Source organism: Pimephales promelas, chromosome 18, assembly GCF_988280905.1.
Source record: "Pimephales promelas chromosome 18, fPimPro1.hap1.1, whole genome shotgun sequence".
In the NCBI taxonomy this organism is placed as follows: domain Eukaryota; kingdom Metazoa; phylum Chordata; class Actinopteri; order Cypriniformes; family Leuciscidae; genus Pimephales; species Pimephales promelas.
In genome coordinates, this window is record NC_142786.1 from 16,487,485 (window position 1) to 16,511,946 (window position 24,462).

Below are 24,462 nucleotides of genomic sequence, written 5' to 3' on the forward strand. Positions count from 1 at the left end.
ACCAGATTGAAAATTGACAAAATATCCATTTGAGCTTAAAAATTTGTTCAGCTGATTGAAGACAACCTTTTCAATGATTTTGCCTATGAAAGGAAGATTTGAGATTGGTCTATAGTTGCTTAAGATGGTCTTATCCAGATTGCTCTTTTTCAGGAGGGGCTTGACAACTGCAGTTTTCAGGGAGTTCGGAAAACTCCCAGAGCGAAGTGAGGCATTTACCACTTCTAGGAGATCTGCTTCTAAACAGTTTAACACACTTTTGAAAAAAGATGTGGGAAGTGTGTCAAGGGCGCAGTTTGATGTTTTAAGGTGCTGTACGGTTTCTACCAAAATTGTGCCATCAATTTCTTCGAAATCAGACATAGTAACTACTTTCTCAGGTTGTGGTCTGGTCTGCCTGACCCCAGAGCAACTCAAGGATGTGCTGATCACCTTTCTGATGTTATTGACTTTCTCAGAGAAGAAAGAAGCAAACTCACTACATTTCCTTTCTGAGAGCATTTCTATGGGAATCTGGCTCGGGGGGGTTGTCAGTCTCTCTACAGTAGCAAAAAGAGTGCGTGTGTTGTTTATATTGCTGTTTATAATATTTGAGAAGAAAGTCCGTCTAGCTTTGCCTAGTTCCCTATTGAAAGTGTGGATGCTGTCTTTGTAGATGTTATAATGGACAACAAGTTTTGTCTTCCGCCACATGCATTCTGCTCTTCTGCATTGTCTTTTCATATTTTGCACAGCTGTTGAGTTTCTCCAAGGTGCTTTTTGTCTGCCACTATTCTTCCTGACTTTCACAAGAGCAATATCATCGATTACACTCTTAACTTTTGAGTTGAAAGAATCAAGGAGAAAATCAACAGAGTCAGCAGATATGCTTGGTTTTAAGGATATAGCCTTCATAAATAGCACACCAGTGTTCTCATTTAAGCATCTCTTCTTGACAGACACAGCTCTAGCTTCAATGGCAGGAGAGATTAATATATCAAAGAAAATACAGAAATGGTCAGACAGTGCTACATCCTTAATAACAATCGATGAGATGTTTAAACCTGTACTGATAAGTAAATCTAGAGTGTGTCCACGATTGTGTGTGGGACCGTGTACATGCTGTGTCAGATCAAAAGTTTTTAAAACAGTTTTGATTTCTTTTGCCATATTGTTTTATGCATTATCTATGTGAATGTTAAAATATCCAGCAATGGAAAAACAGTCAAACTCAGAGGCAATTGTTGATAACAGTTCTGTAAAGTCCTCAGCAAAGGCTGGAGAGTATTTTGGAGGCCTGTAAACAATGATAAGTAACATACGTGGAGCACCTTTTAACACAATACCCAGATATTCGAAAGAGGGGTAGTTCCCAAATGATATTTGCTTACATTGATAGACATCTTTAAAAAGAACAGCTAAGCCCCCGCCTCTCTTACCCGCTCTGCAGACACTCATATAAGTAAAGTTAGGAGGGGATGTTTCGTTTAGGACCGTTGCACTACAGCTGTCTTCTAGCCAAGTTTCAGTTAGAAACATGAAGTCCAGGTTGTGTGTGGTTATTAAGTCATTGACTAGAAGTGATTTATTTTTAATGGAGCGGATGTTTAAAAGTGCTGACTTTATAGTCTTACTTTTTGTCCCCACAGCAGTCTTAGTTTGGCGTGTAATAGGCACCAGATTAGATGGGTTTGCTGTACGGCTGTTGAAGGCCTTAGATTTTCTATCATGTAAATGAACAGCAATAGAGAAAGATTCAGGCACACTGGGTTCCCGCTTGTTCTGTAAACATTTGATAAAGTTATTGTTTTCAAAGCGAGGACCCAAAATATTTCACAGAGCTGGTATCAGTTGTTTTTGGTTCACCTCGAGCTGATGGAGGAGGCTGTGAGCCCTGGCGCTGTGGCAGAGGCCGAAGAACTCTCGGAGGAGGAGGAGGGGGAGGGCGAGCTGGGCCCGAAAGTTTTGGTGGTTTTGGGGCCTGACGTTTTTTGGTTGGTATCTGGGGGCTTGCAGCAAAAGAGTGTGATAGTTTGGTTCCAGCAGACACCAGTTGTTCCATTTTCTCTGAGAAGCACAGAAGTGGAGATGCTGGAGAGACGGATAACGTGTCAGGTAAGATGGGCTGTTGCTCTGGTGTTATTGGAGGGTGTAAAATGCTGTCCTGGTTTCCCTCGTTGTTTTCCAGAAAGTCGTCCTTGGGTGCTGAATCTGGGAGCAGTTCTGATATGTCATAGTCTGACTGTGGTGAGCTCTGTGGGCAAGGCTCTGCTGAGATTGTATCCGTGAGCAGAGGTTGTTGTTGAGTGGTGTTGTTGGTGAGAGGCTGAGTGGTGTTTTCATTGTCCTTGTTTTATGTGTCAGCAATATGTCCATTCAGGTGTTGAAGTGAAGTCCTGTGGTCGTTCATACTAAGTCCAGGTGTGTGAGTGCCATTCAGGTTGAATGGATTGGCACACACAGCAGAAGGATGATGGAGGGAGAAGTAGATGTTGTCCTTTAGTACTCTTGAACCAAGTTTGTTTGGGTGATGGCCATCCCGTTGAAACAGTTGCCTCTGACTCCAGAAAAGATTGAAGTTGTCAATAAAGTTCACTCCTTTTATATTGCAGGTTTTTTGCAGCCATGTGTTGAGCCCAAGCAACCGTGAAAACCTGTTTGTTCCTCTTGCTGGGAGTGGTCCACTGATGAATGTTTCAACTTTCAGTCTTTTAAGTGTTTCAAAGAGTTCATTGAAATCCTTCTTAAGGAGTTCCGACTGCTCTTTATGAATATCATTTTTCCCCACATGAATGATGAGTCGATTTGCAGTCTTATGTTTCACCAGAATGTTCTGAAGTTCCCTGTTTACATCAGAAGTTGTTGCTTGTGGAAGGCAGCATGTAGTTGTATCCTTGCTACTAATGTTTCTGATTATGGAGTCGCCCACTATCAGAGTCCTGGGCCCCGCTGTGCTCTGAGCTGAGTGCCGCTGTCTGCTCGACCTTGAGCGCCGGTTAGCATCAGTGTTAGCTACAGGCTGACTCAGTCTGTGTTCGATCACATTCGTCAAATTCAGGGATTCCTCATTCATTAATACTTCGAATCTGTTCTCAAGATGAATAGGCGGTGGTAGGAGACCAGTGGTTGCAATCCTGGTCAGAGTCATATCTGGGGTAGATGATGCTACTGCTGAAATATGTGGTGCTCGTGACAATCTGATGTCTCAAGTGCCTTTGGGTCTCGCTCCCTGTTTGTGCCATCGATTTGTAAGTCGATCGGCTTGTTTCTCTACAGTCAGTATAGCCTGCCGAGGAGCACTAGATTCATGGGACTCACCGGCTGTATGCTGAGGGCGTCCACGACGGAGCTCTGTTGTGCCTTCCGTCTGGTTTGTCGGTCCCGAATGTAACTTTGTTTCAAGAACTGCAATCCTTTGTAAAAGTCTGTGGCAGTTAGAGCAGCAAGTAGATTCCCGAAGAGGCATTTTCTTGTCCTTATGAATGTAGGGAGTTGTGTTTTCTCTTCCCCGGAATGTAAGCAGTGAGAGGCTGGTTGAATAAAAGTGTGAAGTATTTTTAAAGTAATCCCAGCGTCTGAGCACTGTGCTGATTTGCTGAAGTTAAAATTAGGTGAAGAGGAGATAAAATATATAAAAAATATTAAAGCGATAGAGCAAAGCGCGGAGCAGTAAACAGGAGCGTCTGAACAGTAGCTGAGCAGGAAGTCAAGTCCAGGCAGGCAGACTCAACATCGGGAATGAGAAAAATCCTGTCCCAGTCACAGCGTGCTACATCAAAAAAAAAGGCTTGTTCATTAAAATATCGTGTACAACGTTTAATAATAATACGTGGTTTATGCTTGGGTAATTTGGTATCTCTGACTATGGCTACGACGCAGTGATTGCTAACATCATTAGCATATGCAGAGGCCAAAGAGTACTTGTGAGGCAAATTACTAAAAATAAGATCAATCAATGTGGACTTTTTATAGTCCTTCGAGTTAGGTCTAGTGGGTGTTTCGACTAGCTGAAAGAGATTTAAACAATCACAAATTGCTTTAAAACAATCTGATACTGAATGTAGCCAGTTCACATTAAAATCACCAAGAAGAACAAGCTCCTTGTAATTCAAAGAAGTCACTGAGTGCATCATAATGTTAATTTTAACAGCCATTTTTAAATTTAGTTTCAGTTTTAGTCCAGTTTCAGCATCGCTTGTTAGTTTTTATCACATTTAGTCGACATCATCCCATTTTTATTTAGTCTAGTTTTAGTCGACTATAAGTCGAGCATTTTAGTCTTTATTTTAGTCCAAGAAAACATAATTTTATTCGTTTAGTTTTAGTCAAAAAAAAACTGTCAACATTTTAGTCTAGTTTTAGTCAGGACATCATTTTAACCTTTTACTTTTTTGTCAGCAGATAATATTTAACATTTCCAAAAAATTATTTCACATTTCAACATTTTCTCTCATCTTTTTGATAAAAAAAACACAATTTTAAGGAACACATGCAGACATGGAAGATGTTCTGACAATATTTGCATATTTATTTTGAACATTGTTAAGGTTCAAAGACACAAACACAAATGCTTGCATTAAAACAAATAAAATACACCTGACAAAGGAAACAAATAAATAAAATAAAGTGTATTATGAACTTAACACAAGTGCTGGCTGTTTAAAGCTAGTTCACATAGAATAATAAAATAAATAGATTTGAGGTCAATGTTGTGAAAAAAAAAAAAAACTCCAACTGATACAACAAAAGTGCTTTCCTGCCAGCTAGTTCACATGGTATATAAAGGTACAGTATTTAAGGTGAAACAAGGCATAGCTTGCTAGAACGTATGAAATCTTTTTAACTAATCTTTTTAAAGCGTCTGTCTGCTTTAATCAAATGTAACTGAAACTATAGTTGCCCGGCCAGTATAACATATCTAAGTTAGCATAAATTTAACTTCACATACAATTCTATCAACAAGTGGCTACGGTCGCTACGTGCTAAGAAGCTAACGCAACATAGCCAGCCTGGATACTAAATGCTATGAAAGTTAGCCATCATTAGTTAGTTTATCATTGTAACAAAATGTGTCCATATATCACGTCTCTTCTTTCTCCCGAGCCCCGTGCAAAGCATGTTTTACTTTTAACCTGTCGCCGCCGCCTCACCGTGAATCCAGCTCCTGTCTGCTCCATGTGTTGTGTAGGCTACTCTGACTGTGCCCGCCCGCTCCAGGTTTGAACGTGGGTGTGTGTGGCGGAAGAGCTGACGAGGAGGAGGCGGAGGAGGAGACAGGATTTGACAAAACCATATCATATAATATGTAATTTTCGTCTCGTCTTTGTTCGTGAACTAAAATGTCCATAGATTTTAGCCCAGTCTTTATTTACCGAACTGCATGTTCGTCTCGTCTTTATTAGTCTACGAAAATTATGTCTGATTTAGTCCCAGTTATTGTTTATTAGTGGGGATTTTAGTCTCGTCTCGTCTAGTTTTCGTTCGGTGAAAAATGTGCGTTGACGAAAATATTTTCGTTTAGTTTTCGTTAACGAAATTAACACTAGTGCATCAGGGAGGAAATGGCATCAGTACTAGCTGATGGGGGTCTGTAGCAACTACAGTAAGATGTAAAGTCTTAGAAACGATAAGATTTAAAGCTAATAGTTCATACTTTTTAACTACTGATTCAGAGAGCAACACAGTAACTTCAAGACTATCCTTAACATAGATTGCTACCCCCCCTCCCCTGTTTGGTCTGTCAGTCCTATAAACAGTATAACCATCAATATCTATGGCATTATCCGAAACTGTTTTTTAAGCCATGTTTCGGATATCACTATAACATCAGCACTTGTATTTTCTGCCAAGATACGCACCAAGTCCAACTTAGGAAGCAGGCTTCTCACATTCATATGGATAAAACCTAATCCTGATCTAGATTTAAAATCAGCAGGAACTTTGAACATTAAGGAAGTATCGTTAAAAGAACCAGGATTTGGTAATACATCAGTAACATAAGAACTATAAAACTCCGACGCCTTACTGTTTCTCTTACATTTCCAGGAGGATTCAAACAAGTGGAACAGTTTAAGATGCTGGGCTCCTTATTCGTTTGAGCAGAAACTATGGAATTCTCGTACACAAAGTTTGAAAGCAGTAACTTCAAACGGCAGTCCGAGAGAATGTTAAAGTTTGTATACCAATCCCCGGCAATTTGTCCATTTTTAAGTTGTGGACTTCCATACCATAACATTTCGATTCTAATATAAAAGTGTAGATTATGCAAATTAGCACATATTTTAATAGATAATGCCCCATTTGCATATGTAAACATGCCATTTCAGAAAACTGGAAAAGTTTTATGGTTGTATCTATAACTTAAATTTTTTTTTCAGCTGTGAATAATGCACTTATTGTTTCGATAACAATTACAAGAAAAAGGGACCCTTATTTCAATGTTATATGTTGGATCCTTATTCAGGACACATTGACCTTTCTAAAAATGTGGTATAACAACTTTTCCTCAAAAATACCTACAGGGTTACACAATCTTGGAGATTTGGACCTGACTATAATCAACCTCTATGGGAGGAAGAGTGTGACGACTAATAGTAATGGTCACAGTACAAAAAAGTATAAAAAATAAACCAGAATAAGAGGAAACAACTGAATACAACAAAAAAAGATATGCATAAATAAAAAAAGTATTAAAAAATATAAAAAAACAAAAGAAAAGAAAAAAAAACATGCATTATAAAAAATATTAAGGCAAGGCAGTTTTATTTATATAGCACATTTCAGCAGTGGTGCAATACAAGGTGCTTTACAAGTTACAGACATAAAAACACAAAAGCAACATTAAAAATGCAAGAATAAAATAATAAAAGAAAAGATATATAATACAGTACAATGAATGAATGAAAAAAAAAATAAGAATATGCAACATTAAATAAATAGGTCTTCAACCTTGATTTAAAAGAACTAAGCGTTGTTGCGAACTTACAATCGTCAGGAATTTTATTCCAGATATGAGGCGCATAAAAACTGAACGCTGCTTCCCCCTTTTTAGTTCTAACCCTGGGGACAGCAAGCAGACCTGCCACAGATGATCTAAGTCACTCTTTGGCCTAATGGACATAGCTGAAACTAAAAGACTTATATTTCTGACACTATCCAACATTGTTTATAATAAAAGGATTTGAAAATTATGGTTTTAAATAAATAAATAAATAATAGGGCTCATATTCTGGTATTCATGATTATAGACAATGTCCTTATTTAGGATCTGAGTAGTGACTGCGGGTCTAGCCCATGCTGAATACAGCAACAGTGCTTGATTATTTAGCCCGGCTTCCAGAGAATAAATATGTACTTGTTTCGGAATCAGTTATGTGTTCTATAAAAATGATAACCTGACTGATAAATTGAGGAAGGATGACATTGATGTCCTGTTGTGTGTGGAAGGTGGGAGAGCCTCTTAATGGGGACTGGAATTTTTAGTATTCATCATGTCCGTGACGAGGTGAAAAGACAAGTGTGACCCGTCAGGGGAGCATGCGTCACCACTCCCCCTTTCCGTAGTGACCTCACTGGTTAGACCAGACGTGGCGGTATTGGACCCCACATTGGTCTAAAACGGGGGACTGAAGGGGTGGTCAAAATCCCTTGACTCTTCAGCATATATATCATAATATCCTTTTGAATGATTATGTATTTCTTTATAAAATCAATAATTAAGTATATTCATTGTTACTTAATCATTTATTGACATAAATGTATTCTTTGTGCGTTTGCTTGTGAAATCATATACTTAAATGCATGCTGATGTACATGCACAAGTCACCAGCTTCTTTTAGGTGCACAAGGCCATTTGTCTCTTTCTCTGGTCTCAGGAGAAATGTTTGTGGATCCTAAAGGCGTCGTGAACACATATGTCCAACACATATGATACTTCTCTGTACAGATGGTCAAGCTATATTGAGCATTGCTATATTGAACTTTAATTGATATATTGTATTCTTTCTATTATATTTGCTCTCTGGGAAGCAAATGTTATCTGTTTTTCTCCCAAACGAGTGAATGTTTTACCATTATGTTTTGGTACACTTTACTGATTATAAGCCGCTCAGACTCTCTTCAGCCTTGATGGGAGCTCCTATTTGCTAGTGTCCTATGTGAATGCAGTAACAATGAAAATAATAGGAAAATAGGGATTTGGTTTGTGTTTGAGTGTTAAAACATAAAGGGTTCATTGAAGCCAACAGTTTAAGGCACCATGTTGAAGTCTTACTCCAGTTAGACTAAAGTTTAGTGCTAGTCTTCTTAGTTGCAGGTTAAGGAACCACTGCCATTATTGGAGATTGAATGAGTTGTTGTTCTGGACACACTGGCACCAGCAACCCAAATCTGTGACCTGGAAGGTCATGACGTGCCTCATCGATGGAGATATGCTTCGTCTATCTGTATATGTGTGGAAAATTACTGTGTTTATCTATATCTTAGCCAATGAGAATCATTCAACGTGTAAGCAATGACTTAGCTTAGACCTTGGAAACAGTATAACTGCTGTGATCTTTGTAACTGTAAGGGGGGTGGCCTACGAACTACGGCCTATGAGTTTTGAAGCTGACTTCTGCTGATGAAATGGCAAACTATGTTCAGTAAAACTTTCTTTAATTTTTTTTTTATAATTCTGACTCCGGGTCTTCATTCTTCATATCTGGTTCTGGGTCCCTAACTGTTAATCCCTTACACTTAGAACCACGCATACTAAATGAGGGTGTTGAATTACACGCAAGATATTTTAAGGCATGAAAACATCTATTTCAAGGAAAAACTGCCCAAATATTTAATTTCGCTTATTAAGATGTTTTAAGGGGAAAAATGATTGATTGTACTTTAAACTTTTTGACTTAAGATCATTTGAAAGTACTGTTCTATAATGGGAATCTTTTTCCAAAGCCATATCAAAAACAGTAACACACACCCACTTACACAGCTTTTTTTTATTTTACAAAATCTTTCTGAGTGACACTGAAATATGATACAATGCAATATGAATACAAACAGTCTCTGATAGTTCAAGCTGATATACGACTCTGGCTTGAGGAGGGCAGTGCATGACGTCACCACAGTACAATACAATATACGGCTACACATAAACAGCCTCGACGTGATGGTGGTGGTGTGTGTGTGTGAGAGAGAGAGAGAGAGAGAGAGAGAGAGAGAGTGTGAGAGAGAGAGAGAGAGAGAAGGAGGGAGAGAGAGAGAAAGAGAAGGAGGGGGAGAGAGAGAGAGAGAGAGAGAGTGTGTGAGAGAGAGAGAGAGAGAGAAGGAGGGAGAGAGAGAGAAAGAGAAGGAGGGGGAGAGAGAGAGAGAGAGAGAGAGAGAGTGTGTGTGTGGTGCTGCTGCTGCTGCAGTGTTCAGGGCCGGAATGAAGAGGGCCGGAACTTCATCTCAGTGAAGGGAATAGAGAAATCCTTGCCTTTCCACTGCATCCAGATCACTCCCTGAGAAAACCACACACACACACACACACACCTTACCACGGCATTCATGGTGATACCAGTTTATATTACTGTAAGCAACCGAAATATGATGAACATTTCTATTCTTGAGCGGTCTGAAAATAGCAAATCTTGTATAATTGTCATATCTACAACAAAAATACACTTTATTACACAAAAATAACTCGTTAGGGCCCAAGCCCTGAAAGGGCGCAGAGCCCTATTGTTTTCCTTAGGGTTCTTATTAGGGCCCAAGCCCTGAAAGGGCAAAGACCCTATTCAGTGCCACCGCTCCCACCACGCGCATCACGCGCAGTGCGTAGGGCACCAAGTGCTGAGGGGGCACCAAAAATATCCTAATGAAAAATCAATCTTCAAACTTCTTGTTATAATCAGATTCAGCACATTCTTCATCTTCAATCCGCAGCGGCGCCGAGCAGAGAGCACGCCAGAAACAGCTGACAGGGTGTGTGTGTGTGTGTGTGTTCAGAGCCTCATTGGTTTGTCACGGCTCGTCAATGTCAGAATATTTGAGATGACCAATCAAATCAAAGAAGGCGGGCTTTATATTCACAGAGGCTGAGCGCGAATTTTAACAGTGCAACTCAACGCTTCAGTGTACGGTCAAGTGCGAGATAAGATGTAAGTATATATTTGACAGGTTTTTTTGGTCATAAATGTTAAAGGAATGACAAAAAATAATTAGGCAAACTAATATAATTTTGTCTAATTTCGCCATTTTGAACTGAAAATAGGCCTATGTAACATGTAGCCTAGTGTAAAAGTTTAGGCTACTGTGATTGTGAGGGGACAAGCAACATGAACAAAGCCTTTTTCATCATGTTAGATAGATAGATAGATAGAAAATTTATTAATCCCGGTAGGGAAACTGGTTTGCCACCAACCGTACAACCATAAACACAGCACACAACTAACAGACAAATAAATAAATAAATAAATATGCATTAAAAGAATGACAAAAACCTGATAAGACACAACTACAAGAAATATTCAATTTCACAGTACAAAAATAATCAAACACTAACTATATTAAAGGCCTGGATGTCACTCAATAATTAACAGTGTTCATTAAAATATCTGACTGCTGCTGGGACAAAAGATCTTCTCATCCGCTCACTAGAACACCGAGGCAGAACCAGTCGCTCACTGAAAGAGCTTCTGAGTCCCCTAAACAAATTGTGTAGTGGATGGCCTTCAAAAAGCAGGACAGTTTTCAATTTTGAATGTATCCTCTTCTCCACAGTAACCTCCAATGCATCTGGGTTAAGACCAATAACTGAACCAGCTCTCTTGATCAGTTTATTTATCCTATTTTTGTCCTCAACAGATATACTGCCCCCCCAGCAAAGTACAGCATAAAAAAGAACACTATCTAAAATCCCTTGATAAAAAACATTTAAGAGCTTTGTGCTGATATTAAATGATCTTAGTTTTCTCAAAAAGAACAGTCTCGACTGAGCCTTCTTCATCACAACACTAGTGTTCTCTTTCCAGTTTAGTTTTTCATCCAAATGAACGCCCAAAAATTTATATGACTGCACAATCTCGATCTCTTCACCATCAATTCTAACTGGGAGGACCTTCTCTTTTTTCTTTCTGAAGTCAATCACAAGTTCTTTGGTCTTCCCAATGTTCAGTTTCAGAAAGTTTGAATCACACCAGTTATAAAAAGACTGAACCTCCATTCGGTAAGCAAGATCATCACCCTTATTAAGTAGACCTACTAAAGCAGTGTCATCAGAGAATTTTTGTATCCAGCAGGATGGCTGACTATGCCTATAATCAGCAGTATAAAGTGAAAATAAAAAGGGGGATAAAACTGTACCCTGAGGTGCTCCCGTATTAGTTAAAATGGTATTAGAATGTTTGTTACCCATCCTAACAAACTGTGGTCGTGCTAGAAGGTAGTCTAGAATCCAGGCAATGGTTGTTTTATGCAACTTAAAATTTATTAGTTTATTAACTAAAATATGTGGCTGTATAGTGTTAAAAGCGCTCGAAAAATCAAAAAACATGATCCTAACGGAACTGGCAGTAGTTTCGAGATGACTATAAATATTGTGAAGCATGAATAGCAGTGCATCATCTACCCCCACACCCTTCCTATAAGCAAATTGCAAAGGATCCTGAAAGGCAGACACATGCCTAGTCAGATGATCCAGTACAACCCTCTCAAAACACTTCATAATCTGCGAAGTCAAAGCTATAGGCCTCAGATTAGAAAGATTGTTAGACACCTTAGCTTTTTTGGGAATAGGGACAAGACAGGATGTTTTCCACTTAACTGGGATTTTGGCAAAAGACAGAGACAGAGAAAACAATAAATGAAAAACAGAGCACAACTGGTCAGCACACACTTTTAGGGTACGTGGATGAACACCATCAGGACCTATTGCCTTATTTGGTTTAATGCGCCGTAACTGCTGACGAACCTCTTCAGTGTTAAGAAGAATAGCTGGACTGCAGTCCTCCGAGCTGTACTGCCTAAGATTAGAACGGGCATTCTCATGTAGTAAAGAAAAGTCTAATTCATCAAACCTTGCAAAAAAGGTATTGACATCATTGGCCTGTAAACCCACATTACATAAACTGGGTTTACTGGTCCCATATCCAGTAATAGATTTCATACCATTCCATAGTCCTCTTGTATTACTACAGGACATATTTCCTTCTACCTTTTCCTTATACTTTAATTTGCCCTGTCTAATAATGATTTTCAACTCTCTTTGAGCATTTTTAATTCTTTCCTTATCACCACTGTAAAAAGCAGCTTTCTTCTTATTTATAGCAGCCTTAACTTCTCTTGTGACCCAAGGTTTGTTATTGGGAAAATTTTTGATTAATTTACAAGGGATTATAGACTCAACACAATAATTAATATAACAAGTCACTTTGTCAGAAATACTGTCCAAATCACTGTCTCCATCAAAAAATACAGTCCAATCTGTGCAATCAAAGCACCCTCTTAATGTCTCACAGGCATCCTCTGTCCAGATGCGCACAGTCTTTGTCGTTGTCGGCTGTTTCCGTATCACCGGAGTATATTTAGACATCAAGGTTATCAAGTTATGATCCGATTTACCTAGCGGAGGGAGTACTTTGGCAACATAGCCATCCTTAACATTCGTATAAAACAGGTCAATAGTTTTGTCACCCCTCGTAGGACACGTCACCATTTGCTTAAGAGACGGCAGAGAGGTTGAGAGAGAGCTGTGGTTAAAATCCCCATTTATGATAACCAGTGCGTCTGGAGAGGACCGCTGTAAGTCGTGCGTGATTTTCGAAATAGTGTCAGTAGCGCATTTCCCATTACCCGATGGGGGTATATACACCACCAAGACAATAACATGGGAAAACTCCCTTGGTAAATAGTAAGGTCGACAACTTACTGCAATAAGCTCAATGTTCGGATCACAAACTCTCTCTTTTACCGTGACATGCTGGGTATGACACCACCGGTTATTCACATACAAACAGACACCTCCACCTTGTTTCTTGCCCGTGTTTGCTTGATCTCTGTCCGTTCTATGTAGTGTGAAGCCTTCCATCTCCACATGAGAGTCAGGTATTCTTTCGGAAAGCCATGTCTCAGAAAAGCAGAGTAAACTGGTCTGCCGAACCATGCGATCAAACTTCATCCAAGCTGTCAGCTCATCCGCCTTGTTGACAAGGGAGCGGACATTCCCCATAATAACCGAGGGTAGAACCGGTTTATATCCCCGCCGACGGTTTCCAACCCGAACACCTCCTCTGCGGCCTCTCTTCCTTCCTTTGGCCCTGAGCTTAATATCTGTCAGATCAACATCATGATCCAGGAATCCTGGCCCAGAAACCCGCAGCTGGAGAAGTTCATGACGGCTGTACATTATGAGAGGCGGACCGGGCTCGCTCATCACCTGGAATGTTGTTTGTGCGACTTTCCAAACAATCAGTGTCCACAGCCACAGAAGGCAAACAATGGTGCGGTTATTGAATAAAACCATAGTTATGTCATCAGGAATTACTCACGTTAATAATCCAAAAATTAAAAGACTTCTGAGGAGTCACAAAACACATAAAAACACATAAAACACGAACGTTCAGGCGCACAGTGGTTGCAGAGTCGCCAGCCAGCAAAGGGGCGGCGCCAAAACACAGGATTAATAATGAATGTGTGTGTAGATATTGAGAATAAAATACAAATTGTAGTCTTTAGTAAATTAAACAAGCCAACTTTAGCCAACATGGTTTTAAAGCTGGTGTTCTCGACTTTTTTTTTTTTTAATTGCCTTCACAACATCTTAAAATGCACATCTGTAGTTCAGAGAAATCCAAAATTTTCTCGGGGAAACCCCGAACCCCCTAACCAGCCTGCCTCGAATTCGGGACCATAGTGATTATAAAATCATGAAACCAATCAGGTAATGAAACTAGTTAATAGTAAGCATTAGACCCTAAGATAAAGTCATTTTTGATTTTTTTTTATTTTATAAATCATACCCCCTAAATGAAAATGTTTTTAGGGCCCAAGCCCTGAAAGGGCAAAGGCCCTATTGTTTTCCTTCCGATTATTAGGGCCCATGCCCTGAAAGGGCGAAGGCCCTATTGTTTTCCTTGGGATTATTAGGGCCCAAGCCCTAATAGCGGGAAGTGTGTCAGTTTCAAAATGCTTTGAAATCACCCTCTTATTTTTACCCAATTTGCTTCAAACTTCATCTGTATAATGTAAATACATAGCAGATGAAGACCTGTGAATGGATTCTTGATATCTCTGATACTGTTGCCGTGGCAACGCATCAAACTTTGAAATTATTTTAGGATGCTTTTGAGACTCTTAGCATGCTTGAAATTGCATGAAACTCAACAGACACATAACATTTATTAGCCAGTAGATATGTGCAAAGTTTCAGAAACGGGCATGGTGCAGGACTAAATAGCGCCACCTTTTGACAAAAGTGGGTTTGTTAGTTTTATCTACAGTTACAAAAATCAGTATATACATTTTACTCCTCAAGCCAGACAACTTTCTAATTCATAGTCATTAGCTCGGACAAAGGGGAAGTCAGATATTTTGGTTTGAATATGGTGAGCCTCTCTCTGAGCCTACGTCACTGTATGGCAAGCCCTTTTAACATTTAAAAGCTAAGTTTGCCTATCCGGAATTAACATTGTAGATATCAACAACGTCTTTCTGATTAGTCGTAATTACATTTTGGATAGTTTGTATTATCATTAAGATATCTGTAACATAATTGTGACTAGTCGAAATGACAGAGTATGGCAAGCCGTTTTAACATTTAATCATGAAAGGGCCAAAGCCTTCGGCACCGCCACCCTGGTGCCTTTAGGTAACTAAATGAACCAGGAAGTGAAACAGGAAGTGTGTCATAACTTCAGCATACATCAACTGATCTTGATGAAACTTCAGCAGTGTGTTCGCTGTAAGAGGACGATCACATGGATGTGACTATTGTGAGTCAAAGTTATAGCGCCACCAACTGGCAGCAGGAAGTGTGTCACTTTCAAAATGCTTTGAAATCACCCTCTTAATTTAACCCGATTTGCTTCAGTCTTCATCTGTATAATGTAAATACACCGCAGATGAAGACGTGTGATTGGATTCTTGATATCTTTGAAACTGTTGCCGTGGTAACGCATCAAACTTTACCATTCTTTTAGGATGCTTTTGAGACTCTTAGCATGCTTCAAATTGCATGAAACTCGACAGAAACATCACATTTATTAGCCAGTAGACATGTGCAAAGTTTCAGAAACGGGCGTGGTGAGGGCTCAGTAGCGCCACCTTTTGACAAAAGTGGGGTTGTTATTTTTATCTACAGTTACAAAAATCAGTATTTATATTCTACTCCTCGAGCCAGACAACTTTCTAATTGACACTCATTAGCTAGGACCCACAGAAAGTCAGATATGTTTGTTTGAATGTGCTCATGCTCTCTCTGAGCCTACGTCTCTGTCTCTGTCTTTGCCTGTCTGTTTGTGTGTTTGTAGGGGGAGGGGGCTTAACCATTTCACTGCTCTGTGTCTGGCCTGCAGAAAAAGAAAATACATTTCTTAAGCCTGGTATGTTTTAAATAAGTTTTTATTTTAATTTTTAAGTAAAGGCATAATATATCCAGTTTAATTGTAGTGCATTGACAATAGTTTTGTATAATTAGTTTATTAATTAAATAACTTGGTCCTTAAACTTGATCTGAAAATTTGGTCCATAAATCAAACACACTTGCATGAATTAATATGAAACTCGGTACACTTATAGATCACATCAGGCCAAACAACTTTCGTGCTCTAAGTTTTACGACAGTTCAAATGGAATTAGGGAATTATGGGTTTTTTGAATAAATCTCCTAGGAGAAATACATCAAATTACAACCCATGCTGTTACCAGTCACCACCAAACTCGGTGTGCATGAAGTCAAGACATTGAGGATGCTCAATTCCGGACGGATTATTAATATCTCGAACAGTTTGGCCGTGGCGAGGAAATTAATTTTATGACTAAAAAAGGACACATTAAATGTGTTATAACTTTGCTCGTTTTACCTACAGTTACAAAACTTGCCACGTATATTGTTCTTGTCAAGCCGATCAACTTTCTAATTAACAGTAAGAAGCTCAGACCAAAAGAAAGTCAGATATTGTAGTTTGGATGTGTATTTTGTCTCTCTCTTGTCTCTTGTCTGTCTCTGTGAGGGTCTGTGTGGGGAGGGTAGGGGAGGAGGGAGGGGGGGGTTGCTGGTGCCTGTGTTTATGTGTGTGTGTGTGTGTGTGGGGGGGGGGGGGTGTGGCTGACTGTAGATTTTTCCTGCAAGTCCTTGCCTTTTTGCATAACAATTTTTTTTTTAAATGACAAAATATACATATAACCCCCATCTTTTAAATGTATAGTTTGCTTTAAATAAAAGTAATATAAATTGGTAAACTACAAATTGGTAATTGAAGCTGAATGAATTTAAAATTAATGTGCTATATTTCAATATATTTGCTAACCTTAAAATTGTAAAACACTAACCTCATTCTCATCTGAATATTTTTTTTCTATATAAAATAATACTCTGACTAAAAACACGTTTGATGTTTCTTTTTTAATCAATGTACATTGTGTACAATGTACAATGTACATCCCCAGGGTTCCGGTCCCGCATATGTCGAGGCGATGCGGCGATTGAGATCCTGGGGTTCGCAGCGGAATCTGGCAGAGGAGAGTGAGAATGCTGAGGCATTTTCTCGCTCTCCATCAGCTGATCCCGCGGCCTCTGAGAGTGGTGTGGGAGCCCGTGCTGCGGTTTCTCCTGCCCGCGATCAGGTCCCGATGCTTGAGCTGTCTGCTTCTGAGGAAGTAGACGTGCTCAGCATTGATACGGACGACTGTGATCTCAGCGCGCCATCACGCGGCCTGAACTATGAGGAGCTGGTGGAGGTTGTGACTCGTGCTGTGGCCAGACTAAACATCAGCTGGCCACAACATGAGCAGGAAATGCAAGTCACAAGTAAACTGGACGAGCGTAACCTGCTGCGCAGGTCACTGCCTCACCGCCGGGGTTTGCCGTTTTTCCCCGATCACCATAAAGAGATCACGAGATCGTGGGAAAGACCGCACTCGTCCTGTGTTTCGAGTCCCAGCATAATAGATTACAGCAATGTTTTGGGGGCTCGAGACATGGGATATGGGAAGATGCCGAAGGTGGAAGAGGCTTTAGCGAGCTATCTCTCTCCCGAATCAGCATCTTCCCTAAAGACCCCGGTGTTGCCTAGTAAGCCCTGCAGGGAAACATCTGCATTAGTGGGCAGGGCTTACATGGCCGCAGGTCGGGGTGGCTCATGTCTGCACTCGATGGCGATTTTGCAGGCATACCAAGGTAACTAGGTAGGTAACTAAAGGCACCGGGGTTGCGGTGCCACCGGCTAGGGCCCGCAATCGCTGCCCACAGCTATATTTTTAATTATAATTTAGAGAAAATAAAAATGAAGTTTTTACATGAGATCAATCATCTGAAGAGAGCTCAAACAATCAAGAAAGTCTAATGTGGAAATCCAGTGAAGCTACATGAGTTCCTCCAGCTGACGGACAGATCACTTATACAGAAAAATATATGTGCATTTTTAAGCAAATTCCCCCGCATTGCATTGGTGGATCACCCACACAGAGACACACACACACACACACACCTGGTGGTTGGTGCTGGTGTTGTACAGCCCGTTGAGGTTCGCCTTGTGGCAGTTCGGGACACACTCACACACACACTCCTGGTGGTTGGTGCTGGTGTTGTACAGCCCGTTGAGGTTCGCCTCGTGTTAGTTAGGGACACACACACACACACACACACACACACACACAAACACACACCTGGTGGTTGGTGCTGGTGTTGTACAGCCCGTTGAGGTTCGCCTCGTGGCAGTTCTTGTACCACCAGCCGCCCCGGTAAGACATGGCGCAGCGTGTGATGAAGGGCTGCGGGTCTCGGTCACGCGTGGAGAACGGGCGTGTGTTGTGGTATGACATTGCGTCACCTGGTAGGAACACACACACACTGTCGTGAGTGTACCATACTACACGAGTACAGCCTCATTATTCTTATCTATATTGGCATGCTATAGCAAAAAAGCGTGTGTGCCAGACTCACCGGCTGTGCCCGAGTATCCAGAGACTCTGATGGTAAAGTGTTTCTTTGCACTGTCGACAGAGAACGAGGAGTAACGAGCGTAAACGGCCTCGTCTCCGGCTCTCAGGTCCACTCTCAGGCTCACCGGACTCACTTTAGTGAAGTTATGAAGCAGCTCGTTCCCTAAAGCAGGAGAAGAGCCATCAGTCCAGCAGAGCACACACACACACACACAGCTGCTTAATGACACAGGAATGTGTGATATTTGAGATATGAACGGGTTTAGTCTGTCACCGAGCCAGAACTCCCCATCCAGCGCTCCGAATCCACTGCTGTACTCCCGCCAGCTCCGGAAGAAGTTCGTCTTCCCGTCCTTTCTCCGCTGAAACACCTGGACACACATACACACACACAGATAAAAGACGAGCCACTCTGCTAAACGGAAAATGTCAAATATGAATAGTTTTTATTATTATTATTATTATTTATTTATTTAAAAGGGACAGTGCACATTGATTGACATTTGTTTACACTCAGAGTTAGCAGAAAAGCACATGTTCAGTCCCTTGGCAGGTCAACATCATCGTATTACATTAATAAAAATAATATATGAAAAATAGAAACAATTCAGACAGAAAAAAGGAGATAAAAGAGAAAGAAGGAAATAGAATAATTAAATAAGTACAGTACAAAGAAGGGCAATACCTGGGATACGGTAAAGCCTCTATTGTTGTTTGCAGTTTTGATTATTTTTTTATCCATCTCTTAAAGTTGTTGTATGCGATTTTTAGCGGCATCTAGCGGTGATGTTCCAGAATGCAACAAGAGCGCTCATGCTCGTGTGAGTGCTAGATCTTAAGAGCGATCAGTCACTACCAGCCACACGGAGACTTTCAACGCAACGGCGAAATAATCACACAACATGCTGGAAACTAATGTAAACTCCCATTGCAGGTACAATAATAGCCTACTTTCATCAGCTTGACGTTGAACTAATGCTCTGTGCTCGTACCATGATAATGTTACAATAAACTGCATTATAATACGAAGAGTTCAGATGCAAAAGCCTCTAAGTGCCATTTGAAATTTTCTTCTAGAATGATCATTTTTATCAAGCTTGTATATACAGTATAAGTTCAGTGATTTCACTTAAATGGCAATGATAATTACCTATTAATTGTTATTTAAGTGAAATTACTGAACTTAAATATACAAGTTTGACAAAAATCATTATTAAAGAAGAAAATTTCAATGGCATTTAGAGGCTTTTGCATCTGAACTCTTCATACCATTATAATACTGCATTATAATACTGCAATAAACCCCTTCAGGTGTGTGTGTGTTATCTTAGAATAAACCCCCTACAGGTGTGTGTGTGTGTGTGTGTGTGTGTTCTCAGAATAAACCCCTTCAGGTGTGTGTGTGTGTGTGTCCTGATCACCCTGTCGGGTTTATTCTGAGATATCAACCAGCTGGATGCACATTATCCCTTACTTAAAACTGAGCCAGAGTCATCAAGTCATCCGTCCAGTCAAACACTGCAGAGACAGGGTGTGAAAAGATGAATTATTCTAAATAAGTCCAGAACGCTGAACTGCTCCCGCGCCTGTTGTTGTATGTATGTGAATAAGGATGCTACACATACAGTGGGTTAAGATCCGTGTATTAATATATTGCAAAATAACTCACATGCTCACGCAGCACACAACTGCTGCTGACTTCCTGTTACCAGTTAACATACTTAAGTTTTCTACAAGGTGGAGCTGCTGCCTAGGCAGTACAACAGGATACCCTGTAACATCTCCCTTCCTTTAGTAAAATATCCAAACATTAAATCCATTGCCCACAAACCTGAACTAAACTACCTGTTAACTCTGCAAATAACACATACATTACCATGAACAGAACAAAACTAATTGACCTAACACCGCTGTTAGAACACAACTACTGATTGGTATTAGCAGTGTTCACTTTCCTTGTTCAGTTTGCTCCCCTTACAGGTTCAATCTATCCCGAGGCTTGATTAGTCTGCCACTCCGGGAGAATGCCTGGCCCTGATCCGCTCGGAGTGGCGTGCAACTGGTTTGTGATGAATGGGTTACCTCAGTCTTTGTGACATCAGCCGCTGTGCAGGACTGCAGTGCATTCCTTCGGTGGGTGTGTTTATCCAATGGAGAATAGCTTTCCATGGGTCCTCGCCAGCAAACGCAGCTCTTCTGCACAGGCTTTTTACAATCTTTACTGCCGACTCCGCTTTGCCATTAGCTTTTGGGTGTCTTGGCGATGAGGTGACATGCTCAAAGGACCACTCTTTTGCAAATGTCCTGAAAACCCTGCATGCAAACTGACATCCACAGTCAGTAATGACCCGGTCTGGTATGCCATGGCGTGCAAATCGAGCCTTGCATCCCGGGACCGTGGTTTCAGCTGAGAGGTCAGGAAGCAAATCGACCTCCCAGAAGTCCGAGTAATGGTCCACCACGAGCAGGAAATCCTCTCCTGCATTGTTGAACAGGTCCATGCTCACTATCTGCCAGGGACGTATGGGTGTGACATCATGGTCTCCTTCTGTTGTTCATGTGCATACTCATTGCACACAGAGCATTGTTGCACAAAGTCTTTGATTTCCCCCTGCATGTTGGGCCAGAATAGAGTGTCACGGGCATGCCTGTAGCAGGCCTCTCCCCCTATATGGCTGTAGTGGATCCGTCTTAGCATTTCTGGTCACAAAGTTTTAGGAATGATAACACGCTGGCTTCTGAAGAGTATGCCGTCTTGCACACTGATTTCGTCTCTGATAGCCCAGTACCCTCTAATCACTATGGGCGTCTCCTCTCTGCAGTCTGGCCATCCTTCAAGCACGACAGTCTTGAGCATCTGAAGGCACTCATCCTTCTCTGTGTGTTGTCGGATTTGTGAGAGGCGTTGGCTGGTGACGTTCAGATAGTCTGTCTGCTGAATGGCTGCGGTGTCGTACTGTTCCTGCTGCAGGCTGCAGACCATTTCCCGCCTGTACTGTGTGTCTGTGCTTTGTGGTGGGGTAGTAGCTCTGCTGAGCGTGTCACTGATGTACATTTCCAGGCCTGGCTTGTACACCACTTTGAGGCAGTAGTTCTGAAGCGTAAGGAGCATGCTCTGGAGACGCTTTGGTGCACTGAGGAGGGGCTTGATGTAGATGGACACCAACAGGCGGTGATCTGTCTCTGCTGTAACATCACCTCTCCCATACAGGTAGTAGTGGAAACGCTGAAAGTCAAACACAATGCTCAGGCATTCTTTTTCTATTTGAGCATAATTTTGCTCTGTTTGGGACAATGCACAGGATGCAAATGCAACTGGCTGCCCTTCTTGAAACAAGCAGCAGCCTAGGCCTGTCTGGCTGGAGTCACTCTGTATGGTGACCGGCCTGTTAATGTCATAATATCTCAAAACAGGTACAGCTGTAATCAGCGTCTTGATCTTCTTCATGGCCGTGTCGTGTTTTGGCAGCCAGTGCCACTGTACATCTTTATCCAACAGCCTCCTCAGTGGTTCGCAGACCTCTGATAACCGCAGCATGAACTTGGACAGATAGTTCACAAACCCCACAAAACGCTGCACGCCTTTAGTGTCTGTGGGGTTGGGCATGTCCAGAACTGCTCTGACCTTGTCAGGGTCAGCTTTGAGGCCCTCGGCCGAGAGGACGTGGCCGTGAAAGCCAACTTCCTTAACTCGAAATTGCAGTTTCTTCAGACTCAGCCTCAGTTTTACTTCTCTGCATCTGTCCATCAGTGCGGTGAGGTTTGCATCATGGTCTCGAATGGCTTCCTCCTCTGTGTCGCCACAGCCCACAATTAGGATGTCGTCCGCTATAGGCTCAATTCCTTTCAAGCCCTCCAGGAGCTTGTGCTGCTACCTCTGATACAGCTCTGGTGCAACCGACACGGCGAAAGGGAGTTTTAGCCAGCGTTTCCTGCCCCACGGTGTCCAAAATGTCATCATCAGGCTGCTCTCCTCATCCAGACGGCACTGTAGAAACGCGTCCCGTGCGTCCACCAGCGTGAAGATACGTGCTTTTGGCAGTTTGTACAGCACATCATCTAAGGTGGGCATAAGGTAATGGGACCGCTTGAGAGCTCGGTTCAGGGGTCTGGAGTAAATGCAGAGCCTAAGTTTCTCTGGCTTCTTCACTATGACCAGATTACTTATCCAGTCAGTGGGTTGTGTGACAGTGACTAAGTGCCCATCCCTTTCATACTGGTCCAATTGCGCTTTAACGGCTGCTTTGAGGGCCACTGGTACGTTTCTGGGAGTGCACTGTACAGGGGCCACCGTGCTGTCCAGCTCAAAGTGAAGGTCACCAGGCAGGGAGTAAATGGGGCCGTTGAAAACATTGTGGTACGTGCTGATTAAACCCTCTTTAGACAGCATGCTCAACTTGATGTGCTCTACACTATTCAGCTCCTCTGGAATAGTGAAGCGTATCAGGCCAAGATCCTTGCATGTGGAGCGCGAAAGCAGTGGCCTCTCGCCGGATTTCAAGATTTCAAAGTCAAGTTTGTGTCTCTTGCCCCTAATGACACACTGAGTACTGAACAGGCCCATTGAGTTCATCCAGGCACTGTTGTAAAGTTTCAGTCTGGTGAGACTAGGCTGAAGAGCCGTTGTGGGTGATAGTCTCATTTTGTCCTTAATGCTCATCACGTTGCAGGTTGCTCCAGAGTCGAGCTGGCATCTCTGAAGCCCATTCTGCAGTGGGAGTTTGACAAACCACTTCTTACCCTGTGTGTTCACTGCTCCTATGCTCATTGCGGTGTAGATTTGACCCAGATTGCCGCCATCATCATCTTGGTCCTCTTCAGAGGGGGCGTCCATAGTGTGCAACTGGCGTGTGTTTTGGCCTCTTTTCATGCACACTTTAGCGAAGCGATTGGGGGTGCCATACGAGCGGCATGTTCTCCCAAAAGCGGGGCACTGGTCCCGCCCACGTATGTGTTGAGTTCCACAGTACCTGCAGTCGCCTGTCCCTCTCATGCTCTGTGCAGGTTTGATGGTCTGCTCAAATGGCCTGCTGGTAGGCCGCCGTCGATGTCCCTCTGCCACATTAAGGCTTTCCCCAGGCCTAGAGGTGTCCAGCGCCATAATTTTCAACTTACTGTCCATAATCTCTGCAGCACGACAAATCTCAACCGCCATTGCCAATGTGAGCTCTTTTTCTCTAAGCAGGCGGCGTCTCGCACCCTCATCAGTTATTCCAAGAACAAGCCTGTCTCTTATAAGCTGGTCTCTTAAGGTTCCATATTCACATGTTGTCGCTTTTTCTCTCAGTCTCTTAACAAATGCATCAATAGTCTCACCCTCCTCTTGTCTAAGATTTCCAAAGACGTACCTCTCGAAGATGACGTTTTTAGTGGGTGTAAAGTAGTCTTCAAGTGCTTCCAATATGGCTTTTACGTCCTTCTGCTGGTCTTGTGTGAGACCCAGGTTGTGCTTGTATACATGTCGGCACTCGCTGCCCATTAGCCGTCTGAGTGTTGCCACTTGCACATCCGCATCTTTCTCACATAGTCCGGTTGCCAGCAAGTAATCATCAAACTCTGCTCGAAAACTTGCCCAATTGCTGCTCAGATCACCAGACATCTTCATCTGCTCCGGTGGTGGAATGGACGACGCCATATTACAGTCAATGTTTTGACTAACATTAGCTGGTTTGCCACGAACTTAACTTTCCAGTAAACAAACAAAACGCGTCGTGTTAGCGATGGCCTAGATAAGCTCACTTTTGGGTCCTAATCTATCTGACACCATGTTGTATGTATGTGAATAAGGACGCTACACATACAGTGGGTTAAGATCCGTGTATTAATATATTGCAAAATAACTCACATGCTCACGCAGCACACAACTACTGCTGACTTCCTGTTACCAGTTAACATACTTAAGTTTTTCACAAGGTGGAGCTGCTGCCTAGGCAGTACAACAGGATACCCTGTAACACCTGTCCTCGCTCCGGATCACGGGGTCACCGCATCACCGGATCACCGGATACGAGTGTACCGCTATAGAGCGGCGAGGAGCCTCGTACCGTCCAGCCACCTCCGTCCGTCTCCATGTCACAGTAAACCATCACAGCCTTTCCCTCCCGGCCCTGCGGAAACACATCCACGATCCCCGACTCCTGCGCTCCGTTCTGCTGCTCCTGGAAGCAATCAGCGGGAAACGGGAACCGGAGATTCCCTGAGGAGAGAGAGAGAGAGAGAGAGAGAGAGAGAGAGAGAGAGAGACCATGAAACGCATCCAGCTCAAGATCAAGCAAACATGTGAAAGTAAAACTTTTGGTGACACTTTATTTCGATGGTCCCGTTTGAACATTCTAATAACTATAAGTAACTTTG

General features: G+C 42.0%; 1 protein-coding gene across 2 annotated transcripts in view; it reads right to left on the reverse strand.

The window, feature by feature from the left end:
• Window positions 1-9,295: 9,295 nt before the first annotated feature.
• Window positions 9,296-24,462, reverse strand: part of tnxbb (tenascin XBb) — a 55,973-nt gene continuing 40,806 nt past the window's right edge. Inside the window, exons 13-17 of one of the 2 annotated variants that reach the window (XM_089122810.1) lie at window positions 24,153-24,304; window positions 18,383-18,479; window positions 18,110-18,271; window positions 17,833-17,996; window positions 9,296-9,470 (exon numbers count right to left, since the gene is read on the reverse strand). In XM_089122810.1, coding sequence (XP_088978936.1) covers window positions 9,384-9,470; window positions 17,833-17,996; window positions 18,110-18,271; window positions 18,383-18,479; window positions 24,153-24,304 — 662 coding nt within the window. In that variant the 3' untranslated portion in view covers window positions 9,296-9,383. The remainder of the gene's footprint in view (window positions 9,471-17,832; window positions 17,997-18,109; window positions 18,272-18,382; window positions 18,480-24,152; window positions 24,305-24,462) is intronic. The other variant, XM_089122811.1, reaches the window with a different exon arrangement.